General features: G+C 59.6%; 1 protein-coding gene and 1 non-coding gene across 2 annotated transcripts; both read left to right on the top strand.

Moving 5' to 3' along the window:
- Nucleotides 1-2645: 2645 nt before the first annotated feature.
- Nucleotides 2646-27302, top strand: ZBED3 (zinc finger BED-type containing 3). The gene is made up of 4 exons (XM_062211968.1): nucleotides 2646-2707; nucleotides 20623-20810; nucleotides 22412-22532; nucleotides 26672-27302. The coding sequence occupies exons 1-4, from the start codon at nucleotides 2646-2648 to the stop codon at nucleotides 27300-27302; spliced, it is 1002 nt and encodes a 333-aa protein (XP_062067952.1).
- Nucleotides 24785-24914, top strand: LOC133774748 (small nucleolar RNA SNORA47). Its single transcript, XR_009868143.1, has one exon. It is a non-coding gene; the product is annotated as a small nucleolar RNA SNORA47 (small nucleolar RNA).
- Nucleotides 27303-27421: the final 119 nt, after the last annotated feature.

Here is a 27421-nt window from a genome sequence, read left to right on the forward strand (position 1 = left end):
CCGACAACCACAGCTCCTCACACCACGAGATGCCGTGGCGGCCGTCCGACCGCTCCCCGTGTGTGTCTCCCTGCACAGGAGCGCGCTGGCCTTTTCCACGACTCACTGGATCACGTAGCAGGTTACAGGCCTAGTGACCGAGCAGGCCGACGGACTGCGCCCCGACCTGGAGACCTGCCCAGAGCTGCGAGCCGAGTGCAGTCACTGTGAGGTCCAGGGCGAGGATGTGGACAAATCGGGAATCCTCAGCTCCTTCAGCCCCTGAGAAGCGACCTGGAGACCACGGTCCTCCGGCTGAGCCAAGCCCAGCACTGAAGCCACACGGATCACGGAGGAGCCAGGTATCACACCGGCAGACTCCGACCTGGTTCTGGTCCATGTGTCTGGGAACCGACCTCCAGTTTCCCTGGGATCAGCTGAGCACCAGGAGGGAGCTGACCGTGCATGTCTCTAACCCCGGCTATAGGCAGAGCCGCCAGGGTACCAGACCCCAGCCACGCTTGCAGGCAACGCATTCCGCGCGGGCATGGGCTGGCTCCCCAGAGGCGAAATCTGACACAGCCTGGATCTCACGCGTTGGCTCCGGGGCCGACAGCCGCGTCTGTGATCCCGTGGAGAGCTGCCGGCGGTGACCCCTGCACAACCCCCAGGTGCCAGGGCGTTACTGGGATGGGACGCTGCAGGTGGACAGAGCGTGTTCCCATGTGACACGTTGAGAGCTGTGCGTACTGGTGAGGTACCGTGTGATGCTTGGGCTTACATACACGTAGTGTTCAAACCAGGGTACTCATCTGTCTCCTGAAATGTTTATTATCTCCTCGTGGTGAGGACATCCCAAACCCTCTCTTCTATCTCTGCTAGGAGAAGTGCAATGATTACTGCCTGTATCTACCCTCTGTGTAAATACACAGACCAGCAGAACGGCCCAACTCAACCAACCTCCCTCCCTCGCTGCCTCTGCCTCCACTTCCCCAGCCTCGGCACCCACCACCCCACTCAGCTTCTATGAGATCATCGTTTGTTTAATGATTTATTTGAAAGACAGAGTTATAGAGGCAAAGGGAGAGAGAGAGACAGACAGAGACAGAGAGAGGTCTTCCATCTGCTGGTTCACTCCCTAAATGGCCACAACGGCCAGAACTAAGCCAATCCAAAGCCAGGAGCCAGGAGCTTCCTCTGGGTCTCCCACATGGGTGCAGGGGCCCAAGGGTACAGGGTCCACACCCAGGGAGGTCCTTGGGACTCCCTCAGCCCCTACATGCACGCCGGGGACCTGTGCATCTCTCGTGCCCACGGTGCCTCCCGAGGGTAGCTCACATCTTGAACGGCTGCGGTGACCTCCTGCTGCCCTTGAACCTCTGACTTTGCCTGTTTGTCTGCAGCCCGTGCTTCGTTCCGCAGCCAGAGGGACTGCTCGTCACCAGGCGACGCGTTTCCCTAGAGTGGTGACATGCAGCGGTGCCGGTGGTGTTTTGTGGGTGCCTCTGTCAGGTAGAGGGGACTCCCCTCCACACCAAGATTGCCGAGAACTTTTCTCACGACTGTCAGACGCCTTCCACATGCTGAGCTACAGGATCGGTGCCTGCCATCTGACGCCCCAGGGGAGCTGGCTGAGCGGGAGGCGGAGCTGCAAGGTCAAGGGTGATGGCACCGTCTGACAGACCCAATGCCTCCCGCTCCGGGGCAGGGGCCCTGGGGCAGCGATCCCGCCTGTGCCTGTGGCTGGCGAGGGGACAGGTCCTGCAGCCTCGGCGCACAGCCGCCCTGGGGTTCCCTGCAAAGCCGAGCTGTGCCGGCTCCTGCAGCCTCGCCCTCCCGTGACAAACAGCGATGCTGTCGCATGTGAACCTGCCCCCACTGCAGCCCCTGTGGTGAGCTGTGAAGCCGCAGGCCCAAACCCCCATGCAAATCTACTCAGGGGACGATTAATTAAACCTGACTTGCTCATGAGGCATCTGCGGCTCCCCTGACCCGTCTCTCAGGCCACGGGGTCCAGGTGATGGATGTCACCTCGTTGTCTGTCACGCCAGTCACACCACTTCCTCGTGCAGCCCCGAGACTACGGATGATGTGTCTCCTGACTCCGCAGGGCGGCAGTGCGGAGGACACAGCCGCGGTCACCAAGCAGCACAGGCCGTCGCACGTGCATGCCAGCGCGTCGGCTCTGAGCTCCGGCCAGAGCCCTGGCCACCCTGCCCCGGGAAGGCTGCCCTGAACCTACGGCAAGCGTGGTCTACCTTGGAACAAAACCTCACCAGTCCCCAGGAGACAGATCACCGCGGACAGACACACCACACTGCGGCGCCTGGCGGGCCCAGGGCTGCCCTGCGTGGCTGGAGCTCCCCGTGCTGGGAGTGGCACCCTCCACCCCTGCCCCTGCCCAGGCTGTCGCCCTGAGCAGCCCCTGCCAGAGGTGCACGGACCACGGGAGCCGTGCCCTGAGCGTGGCGCGTGTGCCTGCCAGTGAGGCAGGAGATGTGAAAGGTGCCACAGTCGTCAGGGATCAGCACAACCCACCGATGCATCACGTACTGGTCTGTCCCAGAAACGGGTCCAGACCACAGGAGCAGCCACGGAAACGAACCAGCTTCAGGCCTGAGGACGTCATCCACGCTGGTAGCATTTCACGGGGGAACAGGAGCACGATGGTGCCGCCCACCGTCTCACTGCTGCACGTCTTCAACACGAGGGCCCCCGACCCTCAGAGGTGAGCTCTGCTTCCACACCTCCGCCCTCTGCCCTGGACTCCGAGGAGCAGGTGCAGGACGAGGCTGCCCGGGGCTGGAGGCACGGCGGAGGCTCTGCCACCTGTCCCGACCCCTCCCGCAGGGAGCGCACAGCCGAGCTGTGGCCGTGGGACAGGACAGCCGTGCAGCGGGAATTCTCCGCTGAACCCCACGTGCGAACTCACCGGAGGGCGACGCCAGCAGAGCGCACACCACCACAGACAGGTGCTTTCAAGTTATCTGAGAGGCAGAGGGAGGGCAGGGGGCAGAGCGAGAACAAGAGCACGAGAACGGGAGAGTTCTGTCACCAGTTCACCCTCAAACGCCAGCAATGGCTGAGCCCCAGTGTGGGGGATTCTCTCAGGAAAGAGGCACCTTCGGCCATGCGGGCACACGGCAGCCGCCCACCCCTGCGGAGGGCGCAGCAACATGGCGCCCGCTGGACACGGAGACCGCAGCCCAGATGCAGGCTCTGGGGGCCTCCTGGTGCCCCAACCTCCTCCAAGTGGAGAGGCTTCCCCAGGGGGAGACAAGATGGGGGGTGCCAGGCGTAGAAGGTGCCGCCGTGCCGCACACTGGGTCAGCGACTTCGTGGCAGCTCACTCGATGCCGGGGGTGACTGCTGTGTGCTGCTCTACCGTGCAGCTGTCCCCGGCTTCCCCGCTGGGACACAGCAGAAGCAAACCCACACAGCACAGGGGCACAGCGCACACCGCAGCACCAGCAGGCCTGCCCTGCTGTCCCCCCGTCCAGGCACGCGGCCCCTGCCCCCTGTGCACATATCAGCCTCGGCTAGGGTTCAGAAGGACGGAGTCCTCCTGGCTCTGCCCCAGCCCCAGCGTCTGACTCCTGCGAAGTCGCGTGCCTGGTGACTGGTGCAGCAGCGCTTCTGGGCGCCACGCGTGCCGCTGCCCGTCCCGTGCTGTACACGCGTGCTTGATCGCACGGCGGGGTCTGCGCCACGCTCAAACTGAGAACAATCCGGAGAAAGAGGAGAAGCACCGTACTGGGTCACCAGGGAAATCCACCACGGTCGATCGGACCAGCAGCGGCGGACGCAGGAGCTGGGTGGATGCGGCCTTGAACTAGCTCACGTGTTTCTCATTCAGCGCTTCCCTCTCCCGTCTTCACGCCTGACACGTGTGTGGTGCTCAACCAAGGCCGAGTAACTGCAGATTCCAACTTGAGGGACCGTGGGCAGGCCCAGCGCGGCCCTTTAGGGAGGAGGCCGGGAGGCGCCTGTTCCCTGCACACAGACACCGTGGTGCACAGGCCACTGCCTGCACAGGACAAGGGCCCCGGGGGTGGGGGGTGCCCGGGACTGCCCTACAGCTCGTGGCCCATAGGGGGCGCCTCCGTGTCCCAGTGCTGACTCCCGGGAGGCGCAGTCCCTTCCCAGGACGCCCGCTGGAGGGCGCACAGGCTGTCGTCAGGCAAGGCTGGTGTCCGGCCTCTCGGGGCGAGAGCCCGCCACACTCCAGGTCCTTCCCCTTCAAGCTGGAACCGAGGGTGGGAGCACAGCTGGGGACAGACGGACCAGGAGCTGCCCTGCTTCTGTGGGGGGAGGCGGGGCCTGGGGCCAGAGCCTGAGCTGGGGGGCTGCACCGGCAGCCACAGGGGGCACCTTCCAGGCAGTCGGTCCTAGGTGGTCCCCGAGGGGGGAGCTGTGGTGTTTCAGGGCCCCCGCTGGGCCACTCGCTGCTGCTCCGCCGCCCCGCTGCCCTGCTGGGCCTCCCACGCAGCGCGTTCTGTTTAATGCTCACAGCAACACCATGGACAGAGGCGTGAGTGCTACGGTCTGTGTCTTACAGGTGAAAAAATTAAACCAAACCAAAGATCTGAGCTGCCAGGCCCGAACAGTGGCTTCTGGGCCCTGCCTAGGTGTTCTCATGCAGACGTGAGCTATAAGCCAAACCCAAACCAAATGCCTGGTGCACGTGTGCTCTCTGCGAAAAAGGGAGCTGGCCGGTGGGAAGCCGATCCCGTCCAGGCTGCAAATCCTCGTGGCGGCGACCACTGCTGCCGTCCATCTCCTGAGCCGTTCCACCTTCCCAAATGGAAACTCAGGGCCCGGAACACTCAGCTCCCCCAGCCTCCGGCAGCAGCACCCGCATGGTCTGAGTCTGCTCACCCAGGGAGCTTGTCCACGTGGGACAGGACACGCTCCGGTAGACGTTCCGTCTTCCCAGGCAGTCGCGGCTGGCTTTGCAGCGAGAACACACCCGACAGAGGCCGAGTCCCACGCCCAGCGGCTTCAGCTGCGCTCCGAAGGCAACGCCAGATGGTAACAAACCACACACTAGGTGCACGACGCCAACATGGCGGCTGACACAGAGTCAGACTGGGGGGGATCCTGTGGCACCAGGCAGTGGAGGAGAAGAAAGGTGGTGACCGGAAGAATGGCCGGGAGGTCTGGCTGGGCAGAGAGGGAGACACAGACCCAGGCAGGCGGCTGGGCGTCCCCTGCAGAGCCACACCACAGGCACAGCACCGTGTGGTTTCTCTGAGCACAGAACCAATGCTCCGAGTGTGAACAGGGCCTCTGCCTACCCCCAGGCCACGCACACACGTGATTCTGAGAAGGAGGGAACCTGAGTTGGGCGAGAGGTGAGGCCCTGCCCCCGGCCACGTTTCACGTCGGTGCTAAGTGAGCCGGGAGAGCCTGCGCTCAGACAACCCCGGCAACGTCCAGAAACGCAGGCAGCCCCAGCAGCTGGTCAGGGAAGACAGAGCAGGGACTGCCAGGCAGACAGTTTCTGACGACCACATATCCATGCCCGGTCCCGGGGGCGTGGGGAGGGGCAATAGCGCTCCGGACAAGCCCAAGACAAGGTCCAGTCTTTCTTCCGTGGAAGACCTGTGGCACACAGGTGAACCTGTGGTGTGGAATCAGAACGCTGAAGACGCGACCTGAGCACCTCCATGCTCCACGTTACCCCGGCCCGCGGCTCCCGGCTCCCGGCTCCTGGATCCCTCAGCCCCGCTTCCTGGGAGCCTCTCTAGGGCCTGCCCCAGTCCCTGGTGCGGGCGCTGCCTACAGAGAAACCCAAACCAGGAGCTCGGGAGGGGCCCTGGACTCACAGGTCCTCCCAGCCCTGCAGCCGGCTCCCCGCGCTCCGCGCCCAGCGCTCCCTCCTGCACGCTCTCCCCTTCTCCCTTCCCTCCCTCTCCTTCCTGACTTCCTTCTTTCAGACCCAAAGCTGCTAACAGCTAAGAAAAAAGCAGCTAATCCTACCTTCCGGGGAACGCGGGCTACAGGGAAACATGGGCAGGAAGGATGTCAGCAAGAGGTGGCTACAAGACGGGCTTGAGGAGGCCGGCCCCCGGCAGCCCCCAGCCCTACTTCTTCCCTGTGCAGCCAAACACCACATGTGGCACACCGGTGCTGGCCCAACACAGCCTGCTGCGGCCCTGTGATGGCCTTCGCTCGTCACAAAGTCATTACAGTGAAAGCGCCGACTCGCTCTCCTACTCCCATCATGCACCTCACACCACGATACCTCGAGATTTCAACAGGAGGGTGAGGATACGGGGAGATCAAACCCACCCAGGCCACAGCCCTGACAGTCAGCTAACACTACCGCTAGGCACACCACGCCCCTGAGAACAGTCAGCTAACACTGCCCCTCCACACACCACGCCCCTGGGAACAGTCAGCTAACACAGCCCCTCCACACACCACGCCCCTGGGAACAGTCAGCTAACACTGCACCTCCACACACACAACACCTCCTGTGAACAGTCAGCTAACACTGCCCCTCCACACACCACGCCCCTGGGAACAGTCAGCTAACACTGCCCCTCCACACACCACACCCATGTGAACAGTCAGCTAACACTGCCCCTTCACACACCACGCCCCTGGGAACAGTCAGCTAACACTGCACCTCCACACACACCACACCTCCTGTGAACAGTCAGCTAACACTGCCCCTCCACACACCACTCCCCTGTGACCAGTCAGCTAACACTGCCCCTCCACACACACCACGCCCTATCCTGTCAACAGTCAGCTAACACTGCCCCTCCACACACAATACCCCCTGTGAACAGTCAGCTAACACTACCCCTCCACACACAACACCCTGTGAACAGTCAGCTAACACTGCCCCTCCACGCACACCACGCCCCTGTGAACAGTCAGCTAACACTGCCCCTCCACACACACCACCCCTGTGACCAGTCAGCTAACACTGCCCCTCCACACACCACGCCCCCTGTGAACAGTCAGCTAACACTGCCCCTCCACACACCACGCCCCTGTGAACAGTCAGCTAACACTACCTCTCCACATACAACGCCTCCTGTGAATAGTCAGCTAACACTGCCCCTCCACACACCACACCTCCTGTGAACAGTCAGCTAACACTGCCCCTCCACACACCACGCCTCCTGTGAACAGTCAGCTAACACTGCACCTCCACACACCACGCCCCTGTGAACAGTCAGCTAACACTGCCCCTCCACACACCACGCCCCTGTGATCAGTCAGCTAACACTGCCCCTCCACACACACCACTCCCCCTGTGAACAGTCAGCTAACACAGCCCCTCCACACACCACGCCTCCTGTGAACAGTCAGCTAACACTGCCCCTCCACACACCACGCCCTATCCTGTGAAAAGTCTGCTAACACTGTCCCTCCACACACCACGCCCCCTGTGAACAGTCAGCTAACACTGCCCCTCCACACACACCACGCCCTATCCTGTGAACAGTCAGCTAACACTACCACTCCAAACACCACGCCCCCTGTGAACAGTCAGCTAACACTGCCCCTCCACACACACCACGCCCCTGGGAACAGTCAGCTAACACTGCACCTCCACACACACCACACCTCCTGTGAACAGTCAGCTAACACTGCCCCTCCACACACCACTCCCACTGTGAACAGTCAGCTAACACTGCCCCTCCACACACCACACCCCTGTGAACAGTCAGCTAACACTGCCCCTCCACACACCACTCCCCTGTGAACAGTCAGCTAACACTGCCCCTCCACACACACCACGCCCTATCCTGTGAACAGTCAGCTAACACTGCCCCTCCACACACCACACCTCCTGTGAAAAGTCAGCTAACACTGCCCCTCCACACACCACACCCCTGTGAACAGTCAGCTAACACTGCCCCTCCACACACACCATGCCCTATCCTGTGAACAGTCAGCTAACACTACCCCTCCACACACCACGCCCCCTGGAAAAGTCAGCTAACACTGCCCCTCCACACACACCACGCCCCTGGGAACAGTCAGCTAACACTACCCCTCCACACACCACGCCCCCTGGAAAAGTCAGCTAACACTGCCCCTCCACACACACCACGCCCCTGGGAACAGTCAGCTAACACTGCCCCTCCACACACCACGCCCCCTGGAAAAGTCAGCTAACACTGCCCCTCCACACACACCACGCCCCTGGGAATAGTCAGCTAACACTACCCCTCCACACACCACGCCCCCTGGAAAAGTCAGCTAACACTGCCCCTCCACACACCACGCCTCCTGTGAACAGTCAGCTAACACTGCCCCTCCACACACACCACACCTCCTGTGAACAGTCAGCTAACACTGCCCCTCCACACACACCACGCCCTATCCTGTGAACAGTCAGCTAACACTGCCCCTCCACACACCACGCCCCTGTTACCAGTCAGCTAACACTGACCCTCCACACACCACTCCCCTGTGAACAGTCAGCTAACACTGCCCCTCCACACACACCACTCCCCCTGTGAACAGTCAGCTAACACAGCCCCTCCACACACCACGCCCCCTGTGAACAGTCAGCTAACACTGCCCCTCCACGCACCACTCCCCTGTGAACAGTCAGCTAACACTGCCCCTCCACAAACCACGCCCCTGTGAACAGTCAGCTAACACTGCCCCTCCACACACCACGCCCCCTGTGAACAGCTAACACTACCCCTCCACACACACCACTCCCCCTGTGAACAGTCAGCTAACACTGCCCCTCCACACACCACGCCTCCTGTGAACAGTCAGCTAACACTGCCCCTCCACACACACCACGCCCCTGTGAACAGTCAGCTAACACTGCCCCTCCACACACCACTCCCACTGTGAACAGTCAGCTAACACTGCCCCTCCACACACACCACTCCCCCTGTGAACAGTCAGCTAACACTGCCCCTCCACACACACCACGCCCCTGTGAACAGTCAGCTAACACTGCCCCTCCACAAACCACGCCCCTGTGAACAGTCAGCTAACACTGCCCCTCCACACACCACGCCCCCTGTGAACAGCTAACACTGCCCCTCCACACACACCACTCCCCCTGTGAACAGTCAGCTAACACTGCCCCTCCACACACCACGCCTCCTGTGAACAGTCAGCTAACACTGCCCCTCCACACACACCACGCCCCTGTGAACAGTCAGCTAACACTGCCCCTCCACACACCACTCCCACTGTGAACAGTCAGCTAACACTGCCCCTCCACACACACCACTCCCCCTGTGAACAGTCAGCTAACACAGACCCTCCACACACCACTCCCCTGTGAACAGTCAGCTAACACTGCCCCTCCACACACACCACGCCCCTGTGAACAGTCAGCTAACACTGCCCCTCCACACCACTCCCCTGTGAACAGTCAGCTAACACTGCCCCTCCACACACCACGCCCCCTGTGAACAGTCAGCTAACACTGCCCCTCCACACACCACGCCTCCTGTGAACAGTCAGCTAACACTGTCCCTCCACACACCACGCCCCTGTGAACAGTCAGCTAACACTGCCCCTCCACACACCACGCCTCCTGTGAACAGTCAGCTAACACTGCCCCTCCACACACCACGCCCCCTCTGAACAGTCAGCTAACACTGCCCCTCCACACACCACGCCCTATCCTGTGAACAGTCAGCTAACACTGCCCCTCCACACACCACACCCCCTCTGAACAGTCAGCTAACACTGCCCCTCCACACACCACGCCCCCTGTGAACAGTCAGCTAACACTACCCCTCCACACACCACGCCCCCTGGGAACAGTCAGCTAACACTGCCCCTCGACACACCACACCCCTGTGAACAGTCAGCTAACACTGCCCCTCCACACACCACACCCCCTGTGAACAGTCAGCTAACACTGCTCCTCCACACACCACACCCCTGTGAACAGTCAGCTAACACTGCCCTCCACACACACCACTCCTCCTGTGAACAGTCAGCTAACACTGCCCCTCCGCACACACCACACCCCTGTGAACAGTCAGCTAACACTGCCCCTCCACACACCACACCCCCTGTGAACAGTCAGCTAACACTGCTCCTCCACACACCACTCCCCCTGTGAACAGTCAGCTAACACTGCCCTCCACACACACCACACCTCCTGTGAACAGTCAGCTAACACTGCCCCTCCGCACACACCACACCCCTGTGAACAGTCAGCTAACACTGTCCCTCCACACACTACGCCCCTGTGAACAGTCAGCTAACACTGCCCCTCCACACACCACGCCCTATCCTGTGAACAGTCAGCTAACACTGCCCCTCCACGCACCACACCCCTGTGAAGTCAGCTAACACTACCCCTCCACACACCACGCCCTATCCTGTGAACAGTCAGCTAACACTGCCCTCCACACACACCACACCTCCTGTGAACAGTCAGCTAACACTGCCCCTCCGCACACACCACACCCCTGTGAACAGTCAGCTAACACTGCCCCTCCACACACCACTCCCCTGTGAACAGTCAGCTAACACTGCCCCTCCACGCACCACGCCCCTGGGAACAGTCAGCTAACACTGCCCCTCCACGCACCACGCCCCTGTGAACAGTCAGCTAACACTGCCCCTCCATGCACACCCTGCCCTCTATGAACAGTCAGCTAACACTACCCCTCCATGCACACCCTGCCCTCTATGAACAGTCAGCTAACACTGCCCTCCCCACACCACGCCCTATGGCTCCCGACTGTAGCACGGATGCACCAGGATCACGCTCAGTCAGCTGTCTCGCGCAAGCACTTTCACTCGGCCCGAGAGTAAGCCCTGTTGTCCTGCTCACGTTCACCTACGGCTCAGCCTCGCACCAGGGACACGACCTGGGCCCAGCAATCTGATGGCTTCCTGACTAGCCACCGTGACAGGAAGACAACAGCTGAGGTGAGCGGGGTCAGATCAGCACCCAGGAAGGCTGGCCACGTGCCACATGCAGGAGACGGTTTGAATTGTGTCTGTAGTCCTAACCCTGGGCATCGTCTTGCTATGTGTAATCGTGCTACAATGAGGTCACTGCAGCTGGCGCTGTGGTGTTAACGGTTCGAGTCCCGGCTGCTCCACTTCCCATTCAGCTCCCTGTTCATGCGCCTGGGAAAGCAGCCAGAGGTGGCCCAAGTGCTTGGTCCACTGCACCGATGTGGGAGACCCAGAAGAAGCCCCTGGCTCCTGGCTTTGGCCTGACCCAGCCCTGGCCATTGTGGCCATCTGGGGAGTGAACCAATGGATGGAAGATCTGTCTCTCTGTCTGCCGGCCCAGGGACACACAGGGCCCAGGGCTGTGGCCCAATGCTGGGCCCTAGAGACTCCTGCTGTGAGCCAGTCCCAGGGCAGCCGTGCTGGGCTGGGGCACGATGGGAGGTGCTCAGGCCTTGAGGGCCATCTCTTCGGGCACAGATCAGTGCCGCTCCTCCCCTGCTCACCTCCTGCAGAGGCCAGGCCCCAACCCTGGGCAGCCTTCAGAACTGCGGCCACCCCTGGCTGCTCAGCTGAGCCTCTTTGTCTCGGGTGCTCTGTTCCAGCAGCACCCGGGTCCAGGGTGCCGGCCGCCACCGTAAGCTAGGATGAGACGGGCAAACCGTCTTGGTTTTGACTTCTCGCGCACCACCCTGGAGCCGGGGGACCTGCTGGTGGCTGCCCCGGGGGCTGGGGACTAAGACAGCAGGTCTGCATACTGACAGCCCTCACAGCAGCCCAGGACGGAGCGAGGGCTACACGACCCGCAGTGGGACTGAGAGACCACACATGCAGGGCTGCCGCGCTTGTCACGACACCAGGACACCAAAGTCTGCTCTGGTCCTACAGAGCCGACGCGGCGGGTGACGCCATCACGCTGCAGGTGACAACGGATTTTGTGCGCATTTCCCACCAGGTGCCACGCTGAAGGCAGACGGCACAACCCAAGAGACAGTTCAGTACAAGCCCAGGTAGGAACCAGAAACGACACAGGGCACATTGTTATCAACCTCATAGGAATAAGAGGATCCTAAGGGACTACTACGGACAACACCGTAGACCGACATATCAGACAGCGCAGAGCAAACAAATTTCTAGAGTGACACAAACCACCAAAGCCGGCTCAAGAAGAAACAGAGCGGCGGATCCAAGATGGCTGAGCAGGAGGGAGACGCGCTGATTCTGGGCGCGGGAAGACAGCAGAGCAAGGGGGAGGAACAGCATTCCCAGGGCAGGGGCGCCTGGCGCGGCCTCTGCAGTGCACCAGGCAGCAGTGGGATGAGCCCGTGGCTGGAGGGGACGTCGTCCCCTGGGAGCCAGGCCGGGCAGCCGGCGGGAGAGAGCGCCGTCTCGGTAAGGCGAGGAGAGGGGCTGTGGCCTGCGCCTCACTGCAGGATTTCACCGGAGAGACAGACCTGCAGCCCCCACTGACGGAGCCTGGCCTGGGGCAGGGCGCCCACCCGGGCCCGTGAAGCCATCCCCTCCCTCCCACTCTGTCAAGGCACTCGGACTCGGCAAGGCAGAGCAGCGAGCATCCTCCGTCCGTTAGGCAGCCGACTCTGGGAATGCCACAGCTCTGTGTGTGTGCTGGGGGGGGGGGGGTACTGAGAGTGGATCCCCTGCGCCCTGCGCTGGGTGGTAGGGCGTGCGGCAGGATGTGGCCGGGTCCCTGGGCATTCATTGTGTCCGGTTTCAGAGGCTCAAGGCTCCACAATCAGACCCCTTGTGGGCGAGGTCCCTGGGTGGCTGGGCCCACCTTGGCAGAGGGGAGCTGACCCTCTGGTCATGCCAGCCCCAGCTGACCAGAGAGGAGACCTACCATACCCAACTGGGGTGCCACACCCTTGCCCCACCCTAAACGCTGGCTGAGCTCGCTGGCCCCGCCCAGCACACACCCCTGGGTATCCACTGAAGGAGCAGACACTGCACTAAGCCACAGAGGCCTGGGTCAAAGGTAAAACCCATCAGAGAAGAAAACCAACGAACGCTTCTCCAAATGCCTAAAACCAAACACAGAAACACAAGAACAGGAACAAGGAGGACAGTATGTCTCCCCAAAGGAACACAACCTTTCAGTATTAGAATGTGAAGGTGAACAGACTTACGAAATACGCGAAAAAGAACTCCAAGGAATGATCTTAGGATTACTCAAAAACACAAAGCAGCAAATACCTGAGCTAAAGAAATCCATACACGACATGGACGAGAAATTCTGCTGGAAGACAGACACTGAAGAGAAATCAAACCGAAATATTAGAAATGAGGAATTCAATCTGTCAAATAACAAAATACAGCGGAAAGCCTCGACAACAGACGTGGTGAGGCAAAGAAAGAATATCCAAGATGGAAGACAGAGCCTTAGAAATAGCTCAGCCAAAAAAATGTAGAAGAAACAATAAGAAAAAACTGCAATAGCATTCAAGATTTACGGGATACCGGCTAACGACCAAACCCACCGGTCTTAGGAGTTCCTGAAAGTGTGGAAGAGAGAATGGACCAGAAGGCCTGTTCAGTGAAATGGCAGCAGAAAAACCCCCTAATGTGGAGAAAGTTACGGACGTCCAAGTACAGGAAGCACACAGAATTCCTTACAGACGTGACCAGAAAAGATCTTCACCACGACACACTGGTCAAACGTTCAAAAGTAAAACATAAAGAAAAGATCCCTAAATGTGTGCAGCAGAAATGCCAGATTACTCTCAGAGGATCTCCAGTTAGACTGACAGCTGACTTCTCATCAGAAACCCTGCAGGCTAGGAGAGAATGGGGACACAGTCCAAGTCCTGAAACAAAAAGCCGCCAACCCAGAATACGGCACCCAGCCAAGCTCCCATTTATAAATGAAGGTGAAATAAAGACCTTGGAAAACAGCCAGAAATTGGAAGAATCTGTCACCACTCATGCAAATGATACATAAGGATGTGCTACACGTGAAACAGAGACACACAGTCCACTTCGTAAAAGGATGCGAAGGCAGAAGATCTCCTAGTAAAAGTACAGAGGAGTGCCATGGGGCTGGCACTGTGGCGTAGCAGGGAAAGCCGCCACCTGCAGTGCCCGCATCCCATATGGGACGTTGGTTCAAGTCCCAGCTGCTCTACTTCCGATCAAGCTCTCTGCTACGGCCTGGGAAAGCAGTGGAAGATGGCCCAAGTCCTTGGGCCCCTGCACCCGTGTGAGAGACCCTGAAGAAGCTCCTGGCTCCTGGCTTCAGATCAGCACAGCTCCAGCCATTTCAGCCAACTAGGGAGTGAACCAGCAGATGGAAGGCCTCTCTCTCTCTCTCTCTCTCTCTCTGCCTCTCTTCTCTCTGTGTAACTCTGACTTTCAAATAAATAAATAAATAATTTTTTTAAAAAGTACAGAGGAATTCCAAAGCAAACGGTAGGAATGTTTATGGAAAAATGACATAACCAAGCCGTTACTTATCAATAATAACCTTGACTGTAAATGGCCTAAAATCTCCAACTAAAAGGTACAGACTGGTTGAGTGGATTAAAAATAAGACCCATCTATTTTCTGCCTACAAGAAAAACTTCACATAAGAATCACATACATGCAGACTGCAAGTGAAAGGATGGAAAAAGGTGATCCATGCTAATGGAAGGCAAAAATGACCAGGCAGAGCCATACTAGTATCAGAGAAAATCATCTTTAGCACAAAAAACTGTTATAAAGAGATAAGGGTCCTAAGGGAGCGACTAAGCAGGGATGTGACTACAGTAAACGTATACGCACCCAATGCCAGGATGCCTCCCCATTTAAAACAAATGTTAACAGACCTAAGGAAGACATGGGCTCTGATACAATAATGATGGGGACTTCAATACCCCACTTTCGTCAATAGATCAACTAGACAAAAAATCAACAAAGAAACAACTCAGTAATCCACACTATGGGCAAATGGACCCAATCGGTATCTACAGAACATTTCTTCCCACAGCTGCAGAACACACACGCTTCTCATCAGTGCGTGGAGCCTTCTCTAGGACAGACCACCTGCTAGGCCATAAAGCAAGTATTAGCAAGTTAAAAAACTGAAATCACGCCATGTATCTTTTCTGACCACAGTGGAATGAAGCTGGATTTTATTTATTTATTTATTTATTGACAGGCAGAGTTAGACAGTGAGACAGACAGAGAGAAAGACCTTCCTTCTGTTGGTTCACCCTCTAAGTAGCTGCCACAGCCGGGGCTGCACTGATCCGAAGCCAGGAGCCAGGCGCTTCTCCTGGTCTCCCATGCGGGTGCAGGGCCCAAGCACTTGGGCCATCCTCCACTGCACTCCCGGGCCACAGCAGAGAGCTGGCCTGGAAGAGGAGCAACCGGGACAGAATCCGGTGCCCCAACCGGGACTAGAACCCGGGATGCCGGCACTGCAGGTGGAGGATTAGCCTATTAGCCTAGTGAGCCGCGGCACCAGCTGAAGCTGGATATTAACAATTTAAGAAATTCAGTAAATAAATAAATCATAAAAAATGAAACTTTGGAAAATATACAAAGAGACTGAACAACACCCTCCTGAATGAACAGTGGGTCACAGAGTAAATCAAAAAGGAAATAACAACTCCTACAAATGAACAAAGATGACAACACAACATATCACACTTACAGGATACACCAAAACTTATAGGTTAGGAAGAAAGTTTGTAGCAATTAGTGCCTAAACAAGAAATTGGAAAGGCATCAAATAAATGATCTAACAATGTATCGCAAGGACCTGGGAAACAAGAACAAGCCAAATCCAAAATTCACAGCAGGAAAGAAATAATTAAAATTAGCAAATAAACAAAATTGCAATTAAAAATGATACAAAAGACCAGTGAAATGAAGAACTGTTTTCTTTTAAATAAACAAATTTGGTCCAACTAACTAAAAAGAGGGAGAACCAAATTAACAAAATCAGAGGAGAAAAAGCTGATGTTAAAGCAGAGACCACAGAAATCAAAGGAATCTTCAGAAAACACTACAGAGAGCTGCATGCCGACAAACTGGAAAACCTAGAAGAAAGAGATTTCTGGACACAAACAATCTAACAAAATTGAGTTGTGAAGACACAGAAAACCTAAACAACAAATAACCAAGTCAGACACTGAATCAGTAACGGAAACTCCCAGCCAAGAGAAGCCCAGGACTGAATGGCCTCACCAAATTCTACCAAACTTTTAAAGAAGAAATAATTCCAATAGTTCACAACTACTCCAAACTCCTTCAAGGAGGCTATCATGACCTTAATCCCAAAACCAGAAAATAAACAACCAAGAAAGAGAGCTATGGACCAATATCACCAGTGAACACACATGCAAAAATCCCCAGCACAATACAAGCTAACTGAATCCAACAGCAAATCAGAAAGCTCATTTTGGCCGGTGCCGTGGCTTAACAGGCTAATCCACGGCCTTGCGGCGCCGGCACACTGGGTTCTAGTCCCGGTCGGGGCACCGGTTCTGTCCCGGTTGCCCCTCTTCCAGTCCAGCTCTCTGCTGTGGCCCGGAAGCCAGTGGAGGATGGGCCAAGTGCTTGGGCCCTGCACCCCATGGGAGACCAGGAGAAGCACCTGGCTCCTGGCTTCGGATCAGCACGGTGCGCAGGCCGCAGCAGCCATTGGAGGGTGAACCAACGGCAAAAAGGAAGACCTTTCTCTCTGTCTCTCTCTCACGGTCCACTCTGCCTGTCAAAAAAAAAAATCAGAAAGCTCACTTACCCAGAACAAGTAGGCTTTAGCCCTGCTATGCAAGGAAGTTTCAACTTACACAAATCTCTAAATGGGATACATCACACTAACAAATTGAAGAATAAAAACCATATGATTATCTGACTATCTCAATAGATGCAGAAAAGGCATTTGATAACATACAACCTCCTTTCATGATAAAAACCTTAAGCAAAGTAGGTATAGAAGGAACATTGTTCAACACGATCGAGGCAGTATGTGACACACCCACAGCCAGCATCATACTGAATGGGGAAAGCTGGATGCATTCCCACTGAGATCCGGAGCCAGACAAGAATGCCCACTTTCACCACTGCTGTTCCTTACATTCCTGGAAGTTCTAGCCAGAGCCATTAGGCAAGAAAAAGAAACCAACGGGATACAAATAGAAAAGGACGAGGTCATATTATAGCTTGTAGAGGACATAGTCCTACACATACAGGAAACCAAAAGACCTCACCAAGAGACCACTGGAACTCACAAGAGTCTGGTAGAGTTGCAGGAAATAAAACCAACACAAAAATCCATAGCCTCTGTATGCACAGACAGTGCTATGGCTGAGAAAGAACTTCTAAGATCAACTGCATTCACAACAGCTACTGAAAAAATTAAATACCTTGGAACACGTTTAACCAAGGATGCAAAGACCTCTACAATGAAAATCACAAAACATTTAACACAGAAAAAAAAATACAAAAAAATGGAAAGATCTTCCACATTCATGGAATGGAAGAATCAAGATTATCATCATGTCCTTACTCCCAAAAGTGATCTAAGATTCCATACAACCTCTATCAAAATACCGCGGACATTCTTCTCAGATCTGAGAAAAAAAATGCCGGGGCTGCTGTCTTGGCCTAGCAGGTTAAGCCTCCGCCTGCAGTGCTGACATCCCACATGGGCGCCAGTTCAGGTCCCAGCTGCTCCTCTTCCCATTCAGCCCCCTGCTAAGGTACCTGGGAAAGCAGTGGAAGGTGGTCCAAGTAGTTGGGCCCCTTCACCCACATGGGAGACCCAGAAGAAGCTCCTGGCTCCTGGCTTCAGGTCAGCGCAGCTCCGGCCGTTGCAGCCAATTGTGGAGTGAACCAGCAGATGGAAGACCTCTCTCTGACTCTCCCTCTCCCTCTCCCTGTAACTCTGCCTTTCAAATAAATAATTAAATCTTCAAAGAAAGAAAGAAAGATGCTGAAATTCATATACAAACACAAGAGATGCTGAACAGCTAAAACAACCCTAAACAAAACAAAGCCAGAGGTATCACAATACCAGATTTCAAGACACACTACAGAGCAGTTATAATCAAAACAGCCCAGTACTGGCACAAATATAGACATGTTGACCAATAAAACAGAATAGAAAGCCCAGAAATTATTCCACACAACCACAACCAACCAATCTGAAAAGCAAGCTAAAATCAATCCCTGGAGAAAGGGCAATCCCTTCAACAAGTGGTGCTGGGAAAACTGGATCTATGTGCATACGTGTGAAGTAAGACCCCTACCTCACACCTTATACAGAAATCAACTCAAAATAGACCAAGGATCTCAGTCTATGACCTGATACCATCAAATTACTAGAGGAGAACATTCAGGAAACTCTGCAAGACATTGGCATAGGCATCAACTTCTTGGCAAATACCCCAGAAGCACAAGTAATCATAGCAAAAATAGACAAAAGGGATCACATCAAACTAGAACTTTCTGTACTGCAAAGAGAACTCCCAACAAAGTGAAGAGGCAACTCACAGAATGGGAGAAAATATTTGCAAACCATGCAAATGATAAAGGATTGCATCCAGGCTCTATGAAGAGCTAAAGAAACTCAACAGCAACAGAACAATCCAGTTAAAATGGGAAAAGGAAATGAAAAGGCATTTTTCAAAGAATGAAATCCAAACGGCCATCAAACACATGAAAAAAAGCGCTCAGGATCGCTAACCGTCAGGGAAACGCAAATATAAACTGCAGTGAGGTTCACCTCACCCTGGTTAGAACGGTTATCATCCAAGAATCAAAAAACAGTAGCTGCAGGCGAGGATGTAGGGAAAAGGGAACCCTAATCCGCTGCTGGTGGAAATGTAAACTCGTACAGCCGTTACGGAAGACGGTAGCAGATTCCTCAGAGACTTGAAAGTAGACCTACCACATGACCAAGCAACACACTCCCAGAAATGTATGCAAATGAATGAAATCAGCGTGACGGAGTTCTCTGTGCCCCCATGTGTACTGCAGCTCAATTCACAACAGCTAAGGTATGGAATCAACCCAGATGTCCATCAACTGGTGACTGGATAAGGAAAATGTGGTAAAAACGCTCTCTGGAGCACTGCTCAGCCATGAAAGATGAAATCTTGCCTTCTGCAACCAAATGGATGCAACTGGAAACCATTATGCTGAATGGAATCAGCCAGTCCCAAGAAAGATAAATTTCTTTATATGTGGTAGTTAGTATATAATACAAAAAAAAAAAATATGGAAATGAAACTGCCATCTTGTCGTTTGATTGTTGTTTTAGCCCTCGTGGAGCTGTGGCCTTTCCTTACACTTGCTGAGTATCATGGTTAGTGCTGCCACCAGCCTATGATTACGGAGCGGACTGAACTATGTTTTTGTAAAAATTAATGAAAAAGGAAGGGAGGGGGTTGATAGAGGGAGAGGGAGAAGCCTGCTGATCTCCTAGGAGCTGAAGCTATGCAATGCTTGGAACAGGCTCTCTTTATATTACTAAAATTTTAAGCAGCAGCAGACCATCTGCATAGACCTACAACAAATGAAACGAGGCGATTAGTAACCAAAACCCTACCCATCAGGAAAGCCCCATTTCTTCAGAAAGTCTCCAAAACAGAGGAGGAACGGCCAACCTCATTGCATGAGGCTGGGATTGTCGTGGTACCAAAACCAGACACCAACAGCCAAAGGGGAGAACCCCAGACAGGGCACACCTGGGACGTGCCCAGGGGGCGGCAGGTGCCCAGCTCCGTCCCCCAGGGCCAGGAGCGCCCCCCACACCGGGTTTTGGGAGGAGTGGACAGCGGATCTGAACGCCCTCATTTCTGCCGAATCTGGAGGAGATACCCTCATGACACGCAGGTCCCCGCGCCCGGCCAGCTCTGAGCCCCGGGACGCGAGGCGTCGTCTGGGCAAAGTCAGGCTCACGGCAGCCTGGGGTTCGGTCCCAGCGGGCGGCTCTCCCGCCGAACCCCCAAGGGTGTGGGCAACAAGAGGAGCTACGGGGGTCTAGGGCTCCTTTAGATTTAACCTTGACGTGAAACCCGCAAGAGGCCTAAGACAGGCGTGCAAAACACGGCCTAAGACAGGCGTGCAAAACACGGCCTAAGACAGGCGTGCAAAACACGTGCAGGACACAGCTTGTTCGGACCACAAGGGCGAACTTGCAGCAGCACTGTCCAGGCCTGGGCGCGCCCTGACCCCGGCCCTGCCCCCGGGCCCCCGCCCCCGGCCCCCCCCCCCCGCCCCCGGCCCCCGGCCCCCGTCCCGACCCCCCCCCCCGCCCCCGCCCCAGGTCCCCGACCCCGGCCCCGCCCCCGGCCCCCCGGCCTGGCCCCCAGTCCCGACCACCCCCCCCCCCCCGCCCCAGGTCCCCGGCCCCGCCCTCCCCGCCCCCGACCCCCGCCCCCTCACCGGCCCAGCCCCGCCCCCAGCCCCGGCCCCCGGCCCCGGGCCCCCCCCCGCCCCCGCCCCCGCCCCAGGTCCCCGCCCCCGGCCCCGCCCCCGGCCCCCCGGCCTGGCCCCCGGTCCCGACCCCCCCCCCCGCCCCAGGTCCCCAGCCCCGCCCTCCCCGCCCCCGACCCCCGCCCCCAGCCCCGGCCCCCGGCCCCCCCCCCGCCCCCGACCCGGCCCCAGGTCCCCGCCCCCGGCCCCGCCCCTCCACCGGCCCGGCCCCCCGCCCCCAGCCCCGGCCCCCCGCCCCAGGTCCCCGGCCCGGACCCCCCCCCCCCGCCCCGTCCCCAGGCCCCCCCGCCCCGGCCCCGCCTGCCAGGCACCACCGAGCAGCAGGGCGCGCGTCCCGCCGACGGGGGTCGCTGTCCCTGGAGCCCCCGCCGCCGCGCGCACCGCCCAGCCCGCCGGCCTCAAGGCCCCAGAGCGCACTCGGCCGGGCGGCGGCCATCGACCGCGGACCCGCGAGGCCTGCGGGGACGGTGAGTGCGGGCGCGGGCGCGGGGAGACGGGGGCGCGGGGAGACGGGGGCGCGCGCCCGGGCGGCGGAGCGGGGAGGCGGCGAGGAAGGCCCCGGGACTCAGCCGCGTCCGCGCGGCCGGCCTGGGTCCCTGCCGGACTCAGCCGCGTCCGCGCGGCCGGCCCGGCTCCCTCTCGGACCCACGAAGTCCCCGCTTTGCGGGGCGCCCCTCCCCCAGACCTCCGGCCTCGGCGCGGCTCGGGGCTCCGTGGGCCGCACCGCACGCCCCCGCGCCGGCCAGGCCCGCGGCCCCGGTGTCGCCACCACAGGGCGAGGTGTTCAGGAGAAACTTGGTAGAGACAGGGCTGAGTGAGCCGCCTGCTCCGGCATTGTTTTCTCCCGTTTATTAACTTGGGGCTACAGTGGCTCCCCCGGAGCGGCCGGAGAAAGCAAACACAATGGAAAAGGGCAAAGGGCCTGGAGCCGGCCTGAAGCCTGGAGCCCGGAGCCCAGGGCCCAGAGCCCGCCTGGAGCCTGGAGCCCGGAGCTTGGAGCCCGGAGCCCGGAGCGCAGAGCCCGGGGCCCAGAGCCCAGAGCCCAGAGCCCGCCTGGAGCCCGGAGCCCAGAACCCGGAGCCCGGAGCGCAGAGCCCGGGGCCCCAGAGCCCAGAGCCCGCCTGGAGCCCGGAGCCCAGAACCCGGAGCCCGGAGCGCAGAGCCCGCCTGGAGCCTGGAGCCTGGAGCCCGGAGCCCGGAGCGCAGAGCCCAGAGCCCGGAGCCCGGAGCCTGGAGCCCGGGGCCCAGAGCCCAGAGCCCAGAGCCCGCCTGGAGCCCAGAGCCCAGAGCCCGGAGCCTGCCTGGAGCCTGGAGCCCAGAGTCCAGAACCCGGAGCCCACCTGGAGCCCGCCTGGAGCCGGGAGCCAGGAGCCCGGAGCCCGGAGCCGGCGGCGCTCAGCCCTCTGATGCACATGAGTCGCGCATTTTTAGAAAGCCGTGGCCCCCTCTCCTCAGAGCTCTGGGAACTAGATGAGGCCACGCAGGCCTGACACGAGGGTCCTGTTCGAGAGTGCGTTACAGCCTTTAAGTGCGGGAAAGCAGCGCCTCCCGCCTCCCGGCTCGCGCTAGCGGCAGGCCATCTAAGAACCTGGCAGCTGGGCAGCGGCACGATTCACCAGTCAGCGGTCGGCCCAGCGCAGCACTGAGGGTCCCAGCACCTTGTTCCAGGCCTTCGCAGCCTGCCTCACCCCCAGGCGCCCAGCTGAGCCCGGCGGCACCCTGCCTTGCCTTCCCCTAAGCCTCCAGCCGGGTAATTCCAGCCGATTTTTTCTAACTGCCGTATATGCTTATAAAAAAGGTAAGTACACGGCACAAACTACGGCTCAGGCGGAGACGGACGGACAGACAGCCGATGCCGGACGGGCTCCTTGACCCCTCAGCTGTCCGTGCTCATCGCGTGTTCCCTTTGCGTGAAGTCTCCGAAGTGAATGTTTTCAGTGTTTCCACCCCACCTCTCGGAATTCCCCCGAAAAGATCCAGGCTGGCCCAACACAAACATGTTTCTGTCTCTGCCTCCCTAACCCGCCTGGCGCTGCCTTCCGTTTGTGAGTCCCTTCTGAGAACACAGGTGTGCGTGTGTGCGGCTCTGCCTGTCTCTCCCCCAGTGCAAGGGTCGCACACGATAAAGTTACCTTTTATGGGAGGTTGCTGGGCCAGTCACAGCCCGGGTACGGACCAGCACCTATGCCATCTCTTCTCCCAGGAGATGGCCCTGGGCAGTGTGGCCTTGATCTGGTGGTCATTAGAGGGGCGGGCTTCCTCAGGCACAGACTCCAAGGCGGAGAGAGCGAGTGTGCATCACGCCGGGGCTTCCTGTCACGCCTCCCAGCTGCCAGACGCCGAAACCAAAGCCGACCATCGGAGGGTCTGGGGGCACGGTGCCGACCGTTAGCCCCCTCCCCTGCCATCAGGGACCTGAACTCTGCATATTTTTCCTTTCCCCATGACAGTTGAACCCAAAACTTCCCGACGCAAAGTTCATTTCATGCTAGCGGTGCCTTTAGCTTTCAGACTTTTTAAGACAGGCGTCCGAAGACGGTCACGCAGGAAACAACCAGAGTTCCCTGAGGGCCCAGCACTGCTGCTGGTGGTGGTGGTGGGTCCCACGGTCCCCTGGGCACCAGGAAGAGGGAGATCAGAGCAGCAGGAAGGCTGTGCGGGCCCCCAAGCCTCAGCGCCAAGAAGCTGCCCCTGGCTGGGCATCGTGTGACGGGGTGAACTCTGATGAGTGAGCACCGGACTGCACTTTGCCGGGGCCTCGAATTACTGTCTGGCACCTCGCTCCCCCACCCTACTTGGTAGGGGGGATTGGCTTCCTGAGGGCAGGAGCTTGTGTTCTCCTCCGGGAGTGCTGGGCCTGGCCCAGAGGGCAGGGACACAGAGAGCACCCAAGTGAAGAGCTGGTGGGGAGTGCTCGCAGGAAGCCCATGGCAGCCGGCCCTCTGCGCTGCCGTGAGAATGATTGAGGGAAATGAAAGGGGGACTTCTCGTCTTTTCTGCTTAGCTCCACACATAATTAATGCAAATGCATCCTGTGGGATACTGTACAGGAGACGTCCGCATCGCAAGGCTACCTGGTCAGGCCACCCCTCCATCTTTCACCTGAGTCCTGAGCAACCTGTTTTGCATGAAGGCTAATTTAGGAAGTAAGAATAAACCGGGGTGCGGATCTTGGATCTGTTATTTAAGAAAGTCTATTTGAAAAGCACAATGACAGGGAGGGAGGGAGGGGGTTACAGGGGAGTAGGCAGATCTTTCGTGCGCTGGCTGATTCCCAAGTGCCCTTAACGAGCAGGGCTGGGGCGCACCAGACCCAGGAGCCAGGAGCTGCATCAGGGCCCCATGTGGGTGGCAGGAAACCACGTCCTTGGGCCAACAGCGCTGCCTCCTGGGTGCAGTAGCGGAAGCTGGGTCAGAAGCAGTGTAGCCTGGACCCAAGGCAGGCGCTCCAACGTGGGATGAGAGGGCCCTGGTGGTTCAAGCTGCTCTGCCAGTGTCCACACTGTGCCCTGGCCCGTTCTCCAAGGGGCCAACTCAGACCACCATTGTACTGAACAAGCTGACGTTAGAGGCAGGAATGCTGACGTGTAGCCACGAAGGTCTCAACGTGGGCGGGCGAGGAAGCAGTACACACCGGTGCCCTCAGTAGGGTGTGGGTTACAGGCTGGGGGAGACACTGCATCTCCACTCGGCTTACTTCCACCCCATGAGGGGTTCAGCGGGAAGTAACCCGCTGTGCAGAGCCCGTATCTGGATCCCCTGCACGGATCCGTGTGTGAGCCAGCCACTGTGGGATCCCACTGGACACTCGTGCCTCTCCCCCGCAGCCCCTCGAGATGCCCAGGACGGCGGCCGCGGGAGCCCCCTAGTGTGAGCCGCGTGAAGCGCTCAGCCGTCCTCCCGCTTGTTCGGGATTTTCCATCCTAAATCAGCCTGTCGCGTGCTCCCCCTGGCACAGGACTTGGTGTGCTGTGCTTCCGGCTCTACAGGACAGGGCCCGGGAGTGGGGTCTGTGACGACGTGCGTTTCTAATGGGCATGGACACGGCTTTCTTAACCCCATCCCACGCGTGGCCGTGCGGTCTCTCCGCCCCCTCTGGCTGTCACAGCTCAGCTTCGTCGCGGCGCCTTGTTGCTGCTTGAACGCGAGCGCTGCTCGTCTCCCAGACTCCCTCGCCGCCGCCGTTGCTCTCAGGACGTCTACCTACCCTGTGTCCCGTCTACCTACCCTGTGTCCCGTCTACCTACCCTGGGTCCCGTCTACCTACCCTGGGTCCCGTCTACCTACCCTGGGTCCCGTCTACCTACCCTGGGTCCCGTTCTTCCAGGCGTCGTCTCAGTTCCTGCGCGCGCCCTGTTGGCTGTGGACTCGCAGGCTTCGCTGCCGCGCAGGTGGGTGGCTCGGGTCCCTCTCCCCCGGGGGGCTCGGGAACCGTGTGACGTGGAGGACTGAGAAGGTGAGCAGCCCTGCCGTGCTGCTCCCGCCGGTGAGGACCTCCAACAGCGAAGGGCTGCCTGGCCGAGGCCGCCCCCCGCCACCCCCGGGGGCAGCGCTGCGCCAGCCCACAGTGCGCCCCGGGCGGCATCCCCAGGCCCGGGGCTCCTCTGGGCACCGTGGCGCCCCCAGACAGCAGTCACACCTGTGGCGCTCCTCCGGGGACCCAGAGACCTCTTGCAGGGTCAGCCCGGGACCGGGAGCTGGCCGTGCAGGCTCTGCGCAGCTGTGAGCCCCTGGCTCAGAGCCCACGGGGACGCAGCGCGGCCACAGGAAGTCTTGGTCTCATGGCTGAGGCGTGCGGGACAGGGATCCATCCCTGCTCTCCCCATTGCGCGTGTCCAGTCATCAAAGGAGCCAGGGCGCCTACACGCAGAGGAGACGGAATTCTAAGAGAAAGGCGGAGGAGCATTCGAGGCGAAGCCGGATACTGAGCAACGCTGCCCAGCAGGCCCGTCACCCAGGGCTCAGGACGCCGGTCCCCCTCGGGGAGCCCCGCTCCTAGCTCCAGCTCCCCCCAAATGCAGCCTGCCAGGCGACAGTGACGGCTCAAGTGCCTGGGCTCGGGCAGCCTTGTGGGGGATCCACGTCAGTTCCCAGCACCAGCCGGTACAGGCGTTGAGAACGAACCAGCAGACAGGTCCGGCTTTCCGGCCCCTTTTCTCTCAAGTTAGAACAACTTACAAAGAAACGGTGCACCTGCTGTCCACGGGCCATGGAAACCCTTTCAGGCGCTCTAACTCCTCCTCCCACTTGTGGGACATCAGCTACTTGGTCTCTGGGGACGCAGCCCTTAGATGCCAGCAGAGCCGTGCGGGGCCGCACGCGGGTGTATAAGCAGCCGCTCTGTGAGAGTCGCTCGGGCTGCCACCTTTCAGAAAACGTCAGTCACACTGACGCGGGCGTGGTGCCCAGCAGGCGGGCTGCTGGGAAGAGGAAGTGGGTTTGGAGAATTACAACACAGCGACCACAAGCGCTGACGACCACGAGCGCTGACGGTGACTCCTGTGCCCTCCCCACGCCCAGCTGTGCAGGACCAAGGGGGCCTGGACTTTCTCTCCCCTCCGCCAGGGCCGGAGCCTGACAGCCCAGGCAGCCCCGGCCGCTCACTGCGCTGGGGCCTCCCCGGTGCGCAGGGCTGCACCGCGTGCTCTGTGCGGAGTCTCCCGCCCGACCTCGGGGAAGCTCCTGAGAACCCTGGTCGGCCCCGCGGGTGCGGGTGCGGGAGCGGCTGGGCTGGGTGCTCCCCCCCCTGACCCGCCGCCTCGCACGGGCCGCTGGAGCACCGATTACACTGGTGGCTGTTTCCTCCAGGTACCAAGCACACAGAGCAGCCCCGAGTCTGAGGTCCCCCGAGCTGGCGTTGGTGCTGGCGCCCGCTCTGGGCCGCACTGTGTTCCCGGCCCTGGCGACCACAGACACCCGAGCCCTGCAGCAGCGCCCACCACCCAGCGTCAGGGCAGGCGCCCCGCGGGCCGCGTGGGTGCTGCTCTCTGCTCGGTGTGAACGGTGTCCGGTACTGCCAACGCCTAACCTGGTTGCTTTAACAGGCGCAGCGCGGGACGCTCCGCGAGGCTGCCCGGCCCCGCACCCCGCCTGTCCGCGCCGAGAGCCCCTTCCACGCCCGGAGCGCCGCTTCTGCTGCTTTCCGACGCCGGCTCTGCCACCCCCGGACAAGAAGCCCCCGGATCTGCCAGCAAAGGCGGCGTAGCCACCAGCGACCGTCAGGCGGCCGGGGACCGGCGCCACACCCGCACCGCAGCCACGCACACGCCTCTCCGCAGGCGATGAGGAGCGAGGAGCTGCCGGCCGTCCCCGAGCAGGGCGGGCCGGGCCCCGGCCGCCTGGGCGCGCCCTACTCCGAAGCCTGGGGCTACTTCCACCTGGCACCCGCGCGCCCAGGGTGCCCGTCGGGCCACGGTGCCACCTGTCGCCTGTGCGGGGAGCAGGTGGGCGGTGGGACCGCGGCACTGTGGCAGCACCTGGAGCGCGCGCACCGGCCCGAGCTGGAGAAGAGCGGAGCCCGCCGGCCTGCACCGGGGCCCGCGGCAGAGCGCGCCGAGGGCGACTGGGCGCGCCTGCTGGAGCAGATGGGCGCGCTTGCCGTGCGCGGCAGCCGGCGCGAGCGCGAGCTGGAGCGGCGCGAGGCGGCCGTGGCCCGGGCGAGCCGGGAGCTGCAGGCAGAGCGCGAGGCGCTGCGGGAGGCGGAGCGAGCTGTGGCCCGGGCGAGCCGGGAGCTGCAGGCCGAGCACGAGGCGCTGCGGGAGGCGGAGCGAGCCGTGGCCCGGGCGAGCCGGGAGCTGCAGGCCGAGCGCGAGGCGCTGCGGGCGCGGCTGCAGGAGCTGAGCGCGGCCGAGCGCGGGACCGCGGCGCCGCCTGGGGAGCCCCAAGCGGGCGACACAGCCCCTGTAGGACGGGGCGCAGCCGTCGGCCCGGCAAAGGGAGTTGCTGGGCAGCGCGAGTGAGGACGGCGCTGTGGACCCACTTCCCAGCGCCGAGCTCGGGGAGGGGCGCCTCATCCCCTCGCCAGGCTGCCGACCGACGCCAGGTGCGCCCTGGCCCGCGCAGGTGCGGCGCATTCCCC

Source organism: Lepus europaeus, chromosome 15 (assembly GCF_033115175.1).
Source record: "Lepus europaeus isolate LE1 chromosome 15, mLepTim1.pri, whole genome shotgun sequence".
Classification (NCBI taxonomy): domain Eukaryota; kingdom Metazoa; phylum Chordata; class Mammalia; order Lagomorpha; family Leporidae; genus Lepus; species Lepus europaeus.